The sequence below is a fragment of the Crocuta crocuta genome, unplaced genomic scaffold (assembly GCF_008692635.1).
Source record: "Crocuta crocuta isolate KB4526 unplaced genomic scaffold, BGI_CrCroc_1.0 scaffold342, whole genome shotgun sequence".
In the NCBI taxonomy this organism is placed as follows: domain Eukaryota; kingdom Metazoa; phylum Chordata; class Mammalia; order Carnivora; family Hyaenidae; genus Crocuta; species Crocuta crocuta.
In genome coordinates this window covers 689,610-706,882 of record NW_027532158.1, presented here as the reverse complement: position 1 = coordinate 706,882, position 17,273 = coordinate 689,610, and the positions used below count along the sequence as shown (strand labels likewise).

Here is a 17,273-nt window from a genome sequence, read left to right as displayed (position 1 = left end):
CCCCAGCCCACTCCATGCTCTCCCATTTAATGATAGTGAAAATTCACTAAGTAGGAAAAGCACTAAATTCAAATTTAACATAGTAAGAAATTATCAATTAAAATATCTCATGACTTTATTACATATCAACTAGAGAATGTAGTTAGAGCACAAAGAGAACTTTGCAAAGCACCTAAGATGTTGATATTACGTGACACGCACTACTCTTTTGCTCTGGAATAGTGTTTCCCTTCCTTCACTTGTCTTCCTATCTACTATTCATGCCCCAGGCTGAGCCTCTCTGATCTTAGTATTAGGTTCTCCTTAACTAAGTTCCCACAGCACCTGTGTACTTCCTCCTGTTAGATACACATACTTTACTATTATTTAAATGTCTCCCTTTCTGACTACAGTATAAATGCTATGAAGGCATAGGCTTATAGCAGGTACTCAGTATACATTTCTCAAAAGAATCAACTAAAGATAACATTTAGCTCATTTCTGGTCATCTTGGCAGAAGGGACTTAGAATTATTCAGAAAGACTCAAATTATACTAACACAAAACCCTTTACAGATGGGCTTACCTCTGAATTTTTCTCCTTGTTTCTAGAAAACAGAATTATGTTTTGTACTACTTGAGATAACTTTCTTTTTAACTATCGAAAAGTAACTTCTCCAGACATTCACATACCAATGGAAACATAGAAAAATTCCTTACTTGGGATCAACAGTACTCATAAGCTTCAGCAACTGATCTGCAGCAAGAGACTGCAAAAACAAAAAATATAACAGTGAGTACATAAAATAAGTGACAGCTATTTTTTTTCCAGTTTGTTGAAGGTCTTAGAACAACCTGGCCAACCTCCAAAAAGTAACATCATTTTAGGCACAGTGAAAACCAACAGAAGTATGCCAGTAAAATAGGTCATATTAAGTTGAGCTGCTTTACACCAAGTTAAATATGGATATCATAAAGCTAACAGTCTAGGTTTTATAAAACAATTACTTCTTGCCTATTTTAAGACTTTCTGAGGATGTAACATTTCAAAGAAAAGTGTAAAACAGAACTCCAAGTGCTTAGGCAGTATAATACAAAATTTCCGTAAAGTAGGGACTTTAGAAAAGTTTAGCAAAATTAAAGTGAGAGAAAACAAAATTTCTAAAGGAGTAAATAACACGATAACAAATTATAAGTCTATGTTCCCATCCTTTCATGACTATTTACTCTGACTCCATAACATAATGACTTCTTGTGACACTACTCTGAACTCTATAAAATGAGAAATTCTCTAATGGTTAAGGGGCTATTAATGCAGTGACCTTTTAAACCTTTCATTCACAACTTTACATGAAAATCAGCATTACTACACTACAGCAATCAGTTTCCTCCTGTTCTAGAAATGCAAACCTAAGAGTTAATGGAACAAATTCTTTATTTATAAAAATGAGCTCAAAACTGAAGGCTTTTAAGTTGTACCTGAGAGTTCAAGTTTGCTCCAGGAAGCCCAAGCGCAGCAAGGGCAGGATCAAGAGTAGGAGCTCCCAAAGCAGCCAGTGGAACAGCGCCAATCTGTAAAATTTCAAATTTTATTTATTTAAAATTTAATTTTTGTATCTTATACGAGGGGGTCAACTTTTCCTCCCCTTTAAAGGACCTTGTAATAACTGATTTAAGTCTGTAGCTATGTGGGGGCTCTGTTGCAACTACTCAGCTATGCCACTGTAGCTTCAAGACAAAGATAATTATAAACAAATGAACACGGTTGTGCTCCAATAAAAATTAACAAAAATGGGAGTCTGGCCCAAGGGCTGCAATACCCTGCCCCTGCCATATACAGTGGCCTCACTTTTCACTTATTATAGCACATTTATTCCTACAACCAGAAGTTAGAAGAATATTTTTAAAAATGCAATATATTCTTGTGCCAACAATTCTAAATATTCACTGCTTCTCCGCTCCAAATCCACTGTCCTCTGCCCTGTTCAGTGATAATGGAAGTGGCACACTTATAAGCATTTCTCTCGACATCTGGCATGATGTTAAGCTTTATTTGTGGGGGGACCTAGAAAGACACTGTGGAAGGAGTTTCTCTTCCTGGTTCCTATGTCCCGTTTCTGACTGTTACTGTAGTGGGATGCCTAGAGTCTTTCATCTTGTTAGTGAGTTTTGGTGCCATCTTCCTGGGCAGCTTCCTATAAGCTCTGTGGGCACCTCAGAGAATTTCTGTATTATCCATCCTTTCTGAAAGAGGCCTGAAACTTAGCCCTCATCTACTCTGTTTTTGTGTTCTTTCTTCCTCAGCTCTAGAAGTAATAGTTGCTTCCTATACCTGTGATTACTGTATTCATTGGAGTTGCACTAAATATTATCTCCTGTTACTAGTAACTCTCATTTTCTATTCAAATTATGGTATGGTTTTGTCTCGTGCCTTACATAATTCTAATCAATAATAGATGCAAATCATGCAAAGTACTATAGCTTTCTAGGCAGTATGACTTTCTCTGTAAGAACTGTGTGAAGTTCTCCTAGCTTCTAGTAATATGTAGTAAATAAAAGGTACCAAACTTTCTGTACTTTGTTTACAAAGAATAATTAAAATACAGCTACTATTACTATAAAAGTGTCTACCTTAGTTATTACATAATTCATACACTGAAGGCATCTACCTACAAGTTACCCAGATCCTCATTTTGTAAGTAAAAAATTAGGAGTTCAGTGACAAAGTCATATTCAAAAAGATGGGAATTCTTGATGTCATCCTTTTCTGGTACTATACCAGTCACTTAATAGTTAACTATTTAGACAGGTAAAATAACAGAAAAAAATGCTTTTACAAAATTCTAGTTGAGGCTGGCAGTCCACCATTATCCATGAAATCACTCACTGACCAGTTATAATCTCTGAAGAACACATTCAATTTGAAGTGCTTTTAGTTTTAAAATGACATACTTTTTATAGTATCCAATCAGGGTGAGAAACACTACCCACCAAAAATTTTCTCCAACTTTATTTCATCTTCCCCATGTTAAAAATCTCCATCAAGAATTCATCTTTATTTCAAGCCATGTACTTAATTCAAACCTCAAGAAAAAAAGATCCAAAAAAAAAAAAAAAAAATCAAAAGGGCACCGAGAAAGAAAAAAATAGCCTGTTCACCTTTCTGGTTCTAAATGAACATACTATTTTCAATAGCACGTTCAACTGAAGTCTCATGCCTCGTGAGGTTTTTTTTTTTTTCCTCCCTCCCCACATAGTTCCTGGAGTTATTTTGAGTTACTGGCAAAACCAAATATAACAGATTTACGATTTTCAGAATGTTCTTAAAACATAAATTTCCAAGATGTTCTCCTTAGTATTTATGATTACATTATAGGCTTTATACTACTGTGGTGTCGCTTTGTGAACTATAATCATCACAACACTTAAAAAGCTCAAATAATGTTTAGGTTTTATCCACAGTTCTGTGTTCCTTTCTATCCTTTAAGAGTTCAGGGGCGCCTGGGTGGCTTAGTCGGTTAAGCGTCCGACTTTCGCTTAGGTCATGATCTCGTGGTTCGTGGGTTCGGGCCCCGCGTCGGGCTCTGTGCTGACTGCCGGCTCAGAGCCTGGAGCCTGTTTCAGTCTGTGACTCCCTCTCTCTCTGACCCTCCCCTGCTCATGCTGTCTCTCTCTCTCTCTCTTAGAAATAAATAAAAACATTAAAAAAAAAAAAGAGTTCAATGGAACCATTACCTGGGTAAGTGGGTTAGGGGTAGGCAGGAGTCCACCACCAGGCAGAAGACCTGCCACTGCATTAGCTGGTGCCAACAGAGACAAAGCCTTAGTCTCATCAGGAATAACTCCTGCAGAGAAACATCCTCGCATTAGAACACACTCTTTTGCAAGACAGAAAACACACAAAAACACCCAGAAAATGTCTCCCTGATACACCACCTGAGTTTGTTGAAAGTACTTATGTTCGCTAAAATATAAAGCTTGACTTCTAAGATTATTTATCATTAATTTTATGTCAGAATGAAACTTCAATGTGTGAAAATTTGTTTCCTTTTTCTCTACAAATGGTTAAGTTTCTAGAGTAAAAAAAAAATAGCACAATACACACTACTTTTTTGTTAACACTGCCAAGATTTCATCACCTGTACTCGATTTTTAAGTCATGAACCAAACGTAAGCAAGCACAGTCGGTTCTCCAGGGGTGTGCTCTCAACTTTCAAAAGCTGTTTTATGAACAACGACTCGTGTCGGCTGCTTCACTATAAAGCACACAGAAAAATCAAGATACACAAGACAAAAAAAGTTTGATTTAGGGGTTAATAATATGGTACAGTTACTATGATTTTCTTTTACACCTACCATACAAATTTTGTAAAAATTAAGAGAAGAAAAGTATGTAAAGGAAATATTCTGTTGGAATCAAGCGTAGGGCTTTTGCTGACTCATGAAAATGAATATGAATGTTTCTGAAGGTCTCTGAATACACACAGGATGCGTGTGTGAAAGTGAGTAAGAGAGAGAGAGAATAGGTAAAACAACATGGCACATTCCTTACCTGTATAGTAAAATGCTTTATGTTCCAACATGTGCCATGCTAACCATACCAAAAATGCTGCTACGTGTCAATTCAAAAGCTAACTTAACCAAACTCCTAAAGCCAGAAATAACATGTATGTCTGTTTTTAAAGCCTAATCTGTGTATTCAGATAAAATCTGAGGGTCCTAAGACAAATATTTATGTAGACAATTTAAATTCTATCCAACAGCAAAAGCCCTATACAGATGGATTAATCTGTTAATGTGCCCAAGCCCCCAAAATGAGAGTTCAATAATACAATTAAACTACATATTTGCAAATACCAGTAGTATTTCTGTAATACATATTAAGAAACTGCATCTCATCATAAAACATACAATATGTACAGGGCACTTAAGAGAAACTGGATAAGCTGCAGAAGAAAACTGTTGGGTGGTATTTTCAGCAGGGCCTGGTATATAGTTCAGGCTGAACCAGGGAAAAGAACTGTAAAACACAACAACAAAAAAGAAAAACCACTGTTAAATAAAGGTAATGGTTCCTTCCACCTATACTGAGAAGTGCCGATAATATAAACAAATGTATACTACACAGCACTGTTATCTTGCTTGTGTCAGAGCTGTCATCAATTTAGATACCAAGAGTTATGGAGGGGTGGGGGGAGAAGATCATTTAGATATAGGGCATTAATGCATCAATATTAACAAACCTATAAAGATTATGGGATAATTTTGCATGCAAAATTATGTCTCAAGAGGATAATATTAAGTATCAACATCTTACTCAAATTAGTGCATTTGCAACATATTTCTGGCAAACTAACATCCTCTTGAATTTATTGTGAGACACCTGATAGAAGATCTGCATCCATTAAAAAAAAAGTCATGCATCTGATCCTCTGATTTAAAAAAGACTATTTAAAAATAAAACTACAATTTAAAAATAGCAATGAGGCCCCTCACCAGTTAATTTTCATGCGTCAAGAGTATTTTTTTTACTGCTGCTTTGATAGAACCATGAAATACTGCATGAATGTGTAGAAATGAAAGAAAAAGAAACAGACAAAAGAAACAAACATTAACCAAGGAACCTAAATAACCCCCAAATCCATTACTATTAAGAGTTCCTTCCATATCCAGCTATCTCAGATTTTACCAATTAAGACTATTCCTTACCGTAGACTTTGTGTCTATTGTTTTAAAATACTGACCAAGAGCCAACACCAAAGTGTAAGAGCTAAAACTAGGGTGAATGGTGACAAAGGGATTGAGTACATCAGTTATTTAACGGTGGCAACATTAATACAGCATACCATACCAATAATTAAATACACCGAAAATAGATTCTGAATCTAAGTATTTCTGTAATTCTATATACACTCCGACTAAACATTTCATTTTCAAAACAGATACTAGGAAGTTTACTATGGCCTAAAAGTATTTATGAAAGCCATTTATATGATATACTGTATTATGTTCAGGACTTGGAAAATATACTTAGACAATAAGAATTCTTTAAATTTAAAGCCTATCTACAGTTTTGCACATTACTCACATGATTTGAATCTTGTTTCAAAAACTGTATTTTACTTATCCTAAATTTGAATTCTGTAAATTTTCTCTTGGTGTCAAGCCTTACCCCTACAACAGGCACACTGATATAAAAAGAAACTGCTTAATCAAAACACACTAAACTCAAACGTTTATCAGCACATATATAATTTAAAACCTTAAAATAGGGTTCACACACTTTAATATCATGGAGATAGATGTACTATTATTATATAACATGCCTTAATCCATCTATGAATGTAATTTAATTTCTTTAGAAAACCACAAAGGCAATTCTTCCAAGTTTTAAGGACTAGACATTTCACAACTTTTACAAGGTATGGTGTAAATGTTCACATTGGTATTCAAAGATCTAAGATAGCATCTAAAGTTAACAATATCAAGATTCCGCTTCCACTGACCAGTTTAAGGGGAAAGCATTTAAATTCTGGTCAGTATATATGTTAAATTATTAGCCTAAAATCCAGTAATTTTCTCATACGTCAGTGATTTCTTTGATCAAAACTTATAGTAACCAAAAAGCAAATAAAGTAGCAGTACACTGGGAACAAACTAATTATAAAATTTCTCAGAATATTTTACAAAATGGAATTAAAATAGTGCTGTCTTGTCACAGTGGCTTTTTTAGATCCAAAAACCCTGCTCATTATTTTTCTGTCAAGTTACGTTAACAGCCTAAAATGTAAAAAGAGAGAAAATGTAGTTATTAACAAGTGGTTACACCAGGAAAACACTTGGGGGACTTGAGTGCTTGCTGGCCTTTAGTTAATGTCTAGAATCCCCTGTAGCTGCAGAGGACCCACTGTTTTTCAGTCATCTGGAAGAGTTTTGCATTTGCCTTCTCCACTACAAAAATCACACACACAAATAACAGAGAGAAGAATTTATTATTTAGAGATATCTAGAAAATATAGCAAGAATGAACAAGAAAATCTGGCATAAAAACAATTCACCCAGTGCCCATCTGGCACCTAAGCTATAGGAAATCTTGAACTTTCATAAAAACCGAAATCGTTGCAACCCTTGGTATACTGGATTTCAATGTGGGATGTTTTTTTAAATTATCTGTGAGAAGCAGCACTACATAAAAAAAAAAAAATAAAAAAACTAACCTAGTCATTTATTTAAAACAGAAATAACATCATGCATTTATTTGAAGGTTTCTATGTAAATGTGCATGGAGTGAACCATTCACCTTCAGGACTCTTTCATAAAACTCAACATTAACTAAGTAGATATATCTTAAGAAATTACAACAGGAACACAGTTTTAATGAACTTAAAATGTTTTAAAAGAATGCAAAAAGTATCTTATAAAAACAAGTCTGATTTCTAATTTTTAGAATTAAAACATCTGCAAGTAAAAATATGGACTACAGTATAACAAGGGTTTCAAAATGTTAATAGCTTAAATTTCTAACATGCTACTAACGCTCACTCTAAAACTATACTGAGGTAGATGGTCATCATAGGATGCCCTCATAGGTAGTTAAACAAAGCACAAACCTTCTGCATATGGTACGACTATCAAAGCTCTGTCAACGAATACAGTGTTTGTCAGATGCTGTGCCACAACTGCTGAGTCCGGATCATGGAACTTAACAAAGCAGACACGGGATGAAACTGGCAAAGGTGAATCACTAAAAAATAAACAAATAACATAAAAAAAGAGACAAAGAATATCAGCTAAAACACAAATGTAGGACTCACAAACATTCTAAAAGTAAAATAGGCAGATAAAAATACATACCATGGTATGTATTATTTTATTTAACCACTTCAAAAGAAAATGTTTCAATAAGGTACAGCCCGCGGAGTTCCTAGAACTCACTAGAATTGCATGTAGAGAAAAACAATCACTGTTTAAATTTACAGTGTTTCAAGTTAATAACAGTGTGTAACTATAATCTCAAGAGTCTGAACAGACCACAAAATTGTCAACATTTCTTCCATAATACCATACCACCTACTTTTTAATTACAGGTAAAAATAATTACTTTTGGTTTAGAAAACTTTTTTCATCACTGTTAACTTTTCAGAGTAAGAAACAAAAAATTTCCACTTCAGGGACAAAAGAATATTCCGAGAAACAGTCTTTTTGACAATTAAGGAGTTTTCTTGACCTGCCTACCAAATGCCATTCTCTTTCCCCTACAGCATAACTCCTAGGCCTTATAAATACTTAAGACTGTCTTGCTCAGATCACCTTCAGAGAAACACAAAATGTGTACACTTGAGGATATAGTACTCCAACCCCTACATAAAAATTCAAAAATTCCCTCAGTAAATTGCTTTTTTAGGTGAAACAAGTGGTGAAGTGCAACCTATGGCAGATTAGGTAGTAAGCAGGATTTTTGTTCCTAACCCCACACCAAAAGTTATTTGAGAACCAAAACCCTAAGGCAGCAGTAATCATCAGTGGGGGTAAAACAAAACAAACACAAACACACACAAACAAACCCATATTCTCCATTCTATACGAATTAAATCAAAATCTTTGATGAAATACTGAATGCCTCCTCCTTTACTTTAATTCTCCGTGACAGTTTTAACATGCACCCAGCATAAAGCACGACTGCTTTATTTTAACAAGCCATCTACATCTGAAGACTCAATAACAAAAAGGTAAACCCTAAAATATATTGGAATGTTACTAGAATGGGGCTTGTTGCTAACTTTTCTAACAAATTAGATTTTCGTGTATACATAAAAATGTAATCGCCAGATATGGCTACACTAGGTATTTCAAAGATAAACATCTGTTGTTGCAAAGAAAATTTTCCTGATAATTTAAGCACTAACATGAAGCTATATAGCTCAAGAACTCAAACCCATTAGAATTTTTAATGTTTCCTGAAAGGCACTGCCCATATACTAAGCACATAATCAAACTTAGGTTCAAAGCACAGTTGATAATAAGGTATATCCAAAGAGAATTTAAGTCATCTTATCACAGAAGCTCAATGCCAAATGTTTTAAAAGGATACAGTGTTTATTTAATGTGAAGCACTACTGGTCTATAATGTAACAATGTTGCACCCACCGCAGTGGAAAGAATGCCATTTCAACAATTTTAGAAATGGCATCACTTTTAGAAAGTGTATCACTTTGTATTTCTAATATATCCACCCTTTTAGCACAAAATTTAAAAAGTTCTTTATATTATACTGTCATTTCATTATTAACACCTACCATGATGGTTTAGGCAGTAGAAGACATTTAAATTTCTTAAAAAGTGATCTCTGCTATTTCTTTGACATTCTGTCATCTGACTAAAAGAAGAAAATGACTATATGATAAGGTATTAAATAATATCAACTCAACGAGCAATTCCTTTTTATAAGTAAATTAGGAAATACTGCCTATATGTTCACAGTGTATTTCCATTACTTTGGCAATTAAGATGCTTCGTATTTTTTTCTGTCCACTCATGTCATTGCAGTTATTATAGCTATTGCTTGCAGCTATTATTTGACTATATCAAACCTGTAAGTGGTGGGGAGCTAAAAACATGAATAATACTATGGAAAAAAAGTTATAGTAAGACAACTCAGAAGGAGAAATAATTCATCTCTCCGCACTTCAAAAGATCTTGTTTAAAACCATTACTATTTGACCCACGGTTACACTTTTCTATATCCTTTTAGAATTTATTAATAAAAGACACATACTAGTAAGACAGCATGTTAGTTTCAGACTGATGCCTGAAATTAATTTTCATACCTTAGAATTCTGTGCGAGTACCACTTCTAAAAATGTAATTGTTTTTAATTCTTTACCTTTAAGAATTAATACAGATGAAGCAGCTATTGAAAAGAACTGAGGAGCAAGATAGGGAAAAAAGCATTATACAATGCTTTTGCCTTTAGGTATAGAGTGGTAGTATTTTTCCAATGTTTTTTAAAGTGTCCTCTAAGGGCTGTCTCTGAATCTTTTGGGATGCACACAGAAAATTCAGATTTCTGTTTTCCCATCAAGCCCAACTTATACGAGAATCCCTTTGGTAGAAGGGCTTTGATTCCTAACACCCACTGTTAATATACATGACAACTAAAGTGAGAACTTCTGGTTTAGGCCTATAACACTCTTTCAACTTCTGCCTTAAACACTTAACCATTTCTGGGTGGAGAATTTTGGGCTTACAATCATAAACAGAGGCATCTCCCAGACCCACAAAACAACAGGTCTGTGACAATGGTAACATTCACCTGAAAAAGGTGACCTCACTTTGTGTTATTATTCAGTTATAAAGAAATACAGTAAAATGTTGCATTCAACAAAAAAAAGTTTTTAAAGATCAGGTTACCAAATGGTACTGTTATACTTATTATTACTAATGTACCTATTTTTGGTGCTCACTTCCAGAGCACATATACTAAAACTGGAATGACAGAAGATTAGCATAGCCCCTGTGCAATAATAACACTCCAATTCATGACATGTACCATAATTTTAATTTTTTCTACTATAGTTATTAGAATGTTTGTAACCTTTTCCTCAGAAATTTAATGTATTGTGATTTTTCTGCTGTGAAAGAAAACTGTAATTTTATTTCTGTTTTCCATTTAGTTTGATATGAGTTTGTGATAGTGAATTAACATTCAGCAATTTGAAATATCAAATATATACTATACCAGAGTCTGCTATAGTTATTGATTTAGGTCTACTTGGCTATGCCTTCTCTTGAAAATAAAGTCTTTTGGGAACTATAAAAAATAATCTATTTTTGATTATTTAAGTTATTGATGTGAACCTCCAAGTTAATGCATAACTTTGACACATGCTTCCAAGGAATCACTACCCAATAAACCCTCTAGTTATAGTCCCCATTCTGAAATACATTGAAACCAAATATTTAAAGAATACCTACTAACTGTGAAAGAATGGTTCCACTCATAAGTTGCTTGGCTAAAAGAAATCCTTAGCAAGCAAAGCAGTAAAGGAGAATCACAACACTGGGGTTGAAATACTACTTCTGACACTGGTAGAGTAGTTTGGGAGTGCAAAACAAACTATGGATTTCAGTTAACTCTTTGTAAAACAGGGTAAGATAAAATAGGAAAAAATCTAGCATATACTAGACACTCAAACAATGTTGAATTTCCAACATGCATTTTATTTTTATTTTTTTCTATATTTATTTTATATTTGAGAGATAGAGCACAAGGGGGGGGGGGAGGGAGACACAGCATATGANNNNGGGGGGGGGAGGGAGACACAGAATCTGACACAAGCCCCAGGCTCTGAGCTGTCAGCAGAGAGCTCAACGCAGGGCTCGAACGCACAGACCACGAGATCATGACCTGAGCCAAAGTCAGACACTTAACCGACTGAGCCACTCAGGCGACCCTCCAACATGTATTTTAGGAACAACTAGAATGAAATTAACTGTTTTCCTTTAAAAGAGAGTGAGAGAAACACCGACTGAGGCTTTCAAATAGCTATATGGCTGTCATACCAAGGACAGGGTTCGAATATTTTTTTTCATGAAACATTATCATCACTGGGTAAATTTACAAGGGCAGTGATTTTGTTAAAAGAACCAAGAGGGGGACTCAATAATGAAAAAAAGGGAGAAACCTTCTTGAGGAGCTTGTCACTGAAATGTCTGGCATAATCCCAGGTCCCAGAATCCCCCTAGACCCTGCCAATAGGCATTAATAAATCAGTGTTTCAGTAGTGGTGGGTAAGGGCTGTCATAAACATAAATATACTTTAAAAAAATGCTCCCTAGGTGACGTTGGTGACCCAAGAGGCCACATACTCTAAAAGAGGGAGGAAGCTAAACCTAACCTGTCAATTAGCGATTAGTGCTTTAGAGAAAAACAAAGCAGTTAAGTTGAACAGAGAAGGAAGAGAGGAGTGTTTTTTATGTATACAGGGTAATCAGGGTAGGTTTCTCTAATTAGGTGACATTTGAGTAACAAAAGGAAGCCTGTCAAAGGAATACATCTAGGTGAAGAGTTCTAGGTGAATATGAATGCCTTTTGAGAAAAACAGAAACTACATATATCCCGTAAAAAAAAATCAAGTGGCAAACGTGTTTACAATAGTTAGATTTTATATATTCTGAGCCATTCAATATTATTCGCCAAGTAAAAAAGTAGATTTTTTGAATATTTTGTAATGATGAACCTTTCTGGAAATCTACGACTCCATAGCACACTTTCCCTGGCAAATTACTGCTGAAAACTAGGAAGTTTACAGAAATTGTCACTAAACAATTTCCAAATTACGCAGGTCTGATTAGCAATTGAGACGTTAACATTAAATCAACGTAAGTAAGCATCTATATCCACACTATTCCAAATCACGAAGGCCAGTAAGGTAATATTGGCATCTACTATATTGTAACCTTACACAGTTTCAGATGAGAAAATTATATATATGAATATATATAAAGGAATCAAAGAGCAAAAATGGGTCAATATTTATCTGCTCTTCCCTGATACAGGGAGTCTTCTCAATGCACAGCACTCCAGATCATGTTATCTGATGCACATCAGTTATCCTGTTTCTGATGGAACTACTCCTTTGACAACAAAGCAGAAAAGTCAGGCTCTGGTCTATCATGATTCTAAGATGTTGATCATTTATTAGGTAAAAGAGGAACCAGTAAACAGCCTATATACCTCTGTCATCTGTTGACAAGTGCATCATAAAAAGAGCATTTTCAAAACCAACAAAACATTGTAAAATCAGCAACTCTAACAATATTCTTAATAACTTGCCAGACTGGAAAGAATTATTTCATAATCAATCCAGTATGTCAAATACCTCGAGTAACAACATGATTACAGTAATCACATCTGTCACTCTCATTTTCTGTCTTTTTCTTATTTATTAATTTCACTAACAACTTAATAAATGGTATGTCAAGACAAAATGGAATATTTTGTATGCTTATATTATGAAAGCTATTTGTTCTACATTACCAAAGACAGTCAAGTTTCTATTCAAAATAATAAAATGTTTGTTCCCAGAATTCTACACTTCGTGAAAACCAAAAACTCTGAAACCTCTCTCTGCATGCATATTCCCCGAAAAATTAAAGGCAACACACCAATCTGAAAACACTAAGAAATCTGAAAATATTTAAAGCAGAAAGTGATGAAATATGCAAAATACTTAATACCGCAGTATAATCAACCTCTATCATTTTAGAGTAAAAATGTACTTAATGATGTATTACAGCCACGACAGTGGATTTCTTGAGGACTCCAATTTCCTGTTTTGTACTTAAGTGACATCATACAACTCTCAGTGTAGACTGGGTACCCAGTGTTTACTGACAGTAATGTTTGGATTTTCACTCTTCACAAAGAGGACACCGTTTTATTTCAAATGTTAGTTCTAATATTTATCGCATATCTTACTTCAGAGATTTATATTTTCCTGCAATTAATCTACTCGTTTAATATTTTAGCAATAAGAATATGAGACAACAGAATAAAAACAAAAAACCATATACTCAAAATTCAAAAATTTAACATTCTATTAAATTCCTTTCAAAAACAACTGTCAAACATGAATGTGTACGTTTTTTAAACAAAAGAAAACCTTACATTTCGGCTATAACCCGCCTTTGTCATTATAAAAATTAAGTATTCAGGCTCGCTGAATTGTCAAAGAATATTAACTCTCAATTATAGTCACTGCGCCAGAATCAGTTAACGGCAATACTTAACAGTTAAGTGAACTGACAACAAACTTCATTATGAAATTTACACAGGAATGAGTAATTTTGTTACTTTTCAAAGAACTCAAAACACCTTATTTTTTTTAAAAACTGATTAAACTATATGCAAATTCCATAAAGTGCAGTTTGCCTTTTTCTAAGTGCTCAAAAAACGACCACGTTGGCACAATTTAAGGAAAACCTCCAAATCCCGAGATTTCAGAAGGCTGTGCCTCTTTAATCCCCGGAACAGCGGCCCCGCTTCTTTGCATTAAGCCTAATATGCAGTTTCTTTCATAAGCAAATCCAACAGCCGGCCTCAACGAAAGCAACCTGGCCCCGGGACGCGTCGACAAGGGCCTAGGAAATGGTGTAGTTAGGCCCCGAATGGGGAGGAGTTAGTAAAGACCGTGATGGTGGACGATACTCACTCTGGCGGGAAGAGGCGCAGTTCGTCGATCTTGCCTAGGAAACCGAAGAGGGTCCGCATCTGCTCAGAGCTAGCGCTCGGGGAGACATTAGTCACCTGGATTACCTCGGTGCCGCCGCCTCCGCCGCCGCCGCCGCCGCCACCGGGCCCGCCGCTGGGGCCCGGGCCCGCAGTACTGGGGACGACGGTAGTGTTGCTCATGGCGCTGCTCGCGTTCTCGCTCCTGCTTTAACACATCAAACACACAACAAACAGTGAGAGGGAGGGGGAAGAGGAACCGGTTCGCCGGAGAGGAGACAGAAGTGTATCCGATGTTACAGCCGCCGCTGCCACCGCCGCCGTTCCTCCACCCCGCCGCTTGTCAGGGGTGGGGGGGGAGGGCGTGAGCGCGCGAGTTCGAGACCACGAGAAAACAACCGGCCGCCCCCACCTCGCTTTCCAACCACCTCACTCGCGGGCCCGAGCTCCCCACAATGCCTTGCGGTGCAAGGGCGCGTCACCGTCGACTCCGCCCCGCGCAGGCCCAGCAAACCTCGTCCGCAGCCAGAAAAATGCGAGGCACCGCGATCTAATGGAGGTCGTCTTCGCTCCTACCCCCCTTTTTTTTTGAAGAAATAAGTGGAAGGCATTAACTTTAAAAAGCAAGCATTCACTCCTCTGCAAAAAACTGCACACCTTAGTATTATTAGAAATGACCACGATATTTATTTCTTCACACAGAAGATCTACAGATCTGTCCAGTTACTACGTAAATTTCCACGCTAGTTAACAAAAATTTTCTTCTCCATCGTTATACAATCATAAATCTTTACATACATTTTGGAAACATTAAACTTTTAACCAATTTGTGTTGTCACTAAAACCTTGAAAAGAGATTAAAGTGTTTTACTTTAGCGCTTAATATGCAAATTTTATTTCACAAGTTGACCTTTTAAAAGCAGTTTATAGTACCTAAATATTTTCAAGTGTATGATCTGAAATTTCTACAAAAAACTTGATTTACATGCATATTCTTGCTTACAATAATTTTGAAGCTTTGACAATTAAAAGATGGTCTGATTTTTCAACCTCATCGGGGAACTCTCCCTTTCTATCCAAAGATGTGCAGTTCCCCAAACCTGACAAAATCTTTCATTTCACTGTGCCCTTATACAAATTATTAATGACCTCCCTCATTGTATCTAACTGCCATCCTCTGTGGGGCCTTCCTTCCCTCACTGCCAAAGCTTCTGCAAGCAGAGTTAGGGTTTCCTCTTCTCTGCTTAACAATAGAGGATACATGCACTGCATTTGTTATGTTGACATGTTTCTCTCCTGAAGTCGTTGACTTTTCTGAGTCTGTTTAAGACTTACAGAAATGTGTTTCATAGTAAATGTCCAATAAGTGTATTAAACACATGAATAAATATGCCTTAATGGCAGAGCCAATTATTCTAAAACGATTGTTAAATATTTTACTTGACCCTGAATATTTTTGGAGGAAGCTAAAACCTCAGTTCTCACAGGACATTTTTGTTGTTAATACGTGTATGCAGTAATGAAGTCAAGAGTGTGATTTGTAAGAGATTAGAACACAAAGTTATTGAGATCTGGATGTAGAGGCAATTAGCTAGGTTTATGCACTAAGTCACTTCTGCTAGTTCTCATAAAAACAAGGGACAGGTTGGCTGAATGTAAGCCTCAGTAAAATTACTAATTACATCTAATGGCATGTCACTCATTAATGTGTATCTGTGAATGCAAAAAAAAAGCCTGATAATTTATTTTCTCATTTTGAATCTAACACATGCAACTGCCAATTACAGACTCTTAATTTGTTAACATTAATTTGTATCAGAACCCACAAAATTGAGGCTGCCCTACTGGCCTGGTCCAAGTCACAAATCCAAACCTACGTCACCCTGCACCTACAGGAAACACTTATCAAGAAACCTAACATACACCAATCAAAATCCTCTAACTCAGCTTTTAGTTAACTCATCATACCTAGAAAACAGGATCTGCTACCCTTACAAGAAAATCCTTCAACCAAATCCTTCAACCTCTTCACCAATCATCCCCTATTTCTGTGTTGCTTCTCCTAATCTTCTCTAGAACATTCTCTTGCCCGAAATCTTTTGGGAAGAGTGTTAGACATTGTGAGGCACTGTAATCCCCCAATCCATGGATTGTCTTCCCTGGAATAAAGGATATCAAACTTGTTACTAAACTGTGGGTTTTTTTTTTTTTTTGGTCTTGTCCTATGAAAAGTTCAACACTTACTAGAAGTACCTACCATTTGCCAATCCTGCTACATTGTTCTATGATAAAAGGACAACACAAAGGCAGGGTTCATACCTGCCTGTTTGTTTTTTTTCTTTAATGTTAGCATCTTTTTATTCTTTTTTGGTGGATCCACAGAAATCTTTTATGTTACTCTACATATATTTGACATATTTCATAATTAAAATTATACATTCGAACCAAAGAAAGTTTTGTGGTTAAGATAAAATCTTTTAAACAATCAGAAGCCAGTTTATGTATAACTCACTGAATATCCCAATAGATGGTGCTTCCAAATGGAGAAACAATGTGACAAAAAAGAATCTTATTCTAATAAACAGGATTTTTAATCATTTTATTTTCAAGTCATCTGATAGGTAGAAAATACACTAGGTTTAGAGTCAGAAGAGTGGTTAGAATACTACCCTGTCATTTATAAAGTGTGGTTTGAAGAAATTTCACTTCACTTCTAAGAATCTACTTCAATCGGGACCTGAATCCTAATTATCAAAATCTTTCTAGGTCTAACAAATAGATTCAATAACTACCTTGACTTAATGTTGAATATTGCCCATAGAAATAACTAAAGGCAAATCAATATATCAAAGCAAATGACAAGTTTATCCAATCTATAGTAGCTTTTTTTTAAATGTTTATTTATTTTTGAGAGAGAGAGAGAGGGAGACACAGAATTCGAAGCAAGCTCCAGGCTCTGATCTGTGAATGTAGAGCCCAACATGGGGCTCGAACTCACAAACAGCAAGATCATGCCCTGAGCCAAAGTCAGACACTTAAATGACTGAGCCACCCAGGTGCCCTGA

General features: G+C 35.8%; 1 protein-coding gene and 1 non-coding gene across 5 annotated transcripts in view; one reads left to right on the top strand and one right to left on the bottom strand.

The window, feature by feature from the left end:
• SRSF11 (serine and arginine rich splicing factor 11) overlaps window positions 1-17,273 on the bottom strand; it is a 42,727-nt gene that overhangs the window by 13,688 nt on the left and 11,766 nt on the right. Inside the window, exons 1-6 of one of the 4 annotated variants that reach the window (XM_077776426.1) lie at window positions 14,621-14,639; window positions 14,192-14,413; window positions 7,589-7,722; window positions 3,714-3,823; window positions 1,458-1,550; window positions 699-748 (exon numbers count right to left, since the gene is read on the bottom strand). In XM_077776426.1, coding sequence (XP_077632552.1) covers window positions 699-748; window positions 1,458-1,550; window positions 3,714-3,823; window positions 7,589-7,722; window positions 14,192-14,391 — 587 coding nt within the window. In that variant the 5' untranslated portion in view covers window positions 14,392-14,413; window positions 14,621-14,639. Of the gene's footprint in view, window positions 1-698; window positions 749-1,457; window positions 1,551-3,713; window positions 3,824-7,588; window positions 7,723-14,191; window positions 14,596-14,620; window positions 14,640-17,273 lie in introns of those variants that run through there. The other 3 variants (XM_077776429.1, XM_077776425.1, XM_077776427.1) reach the window with 3 other exon arrangements.
• Window positions 10,434-10,536, top strand: LOC144241800 (U6 spliceosomal RNA). Its single transcript, XR_013338198.1, has one exon. It is a non-coding gene; the product is annotated as a U6 spliceosomal RNA (small nuclear RNA).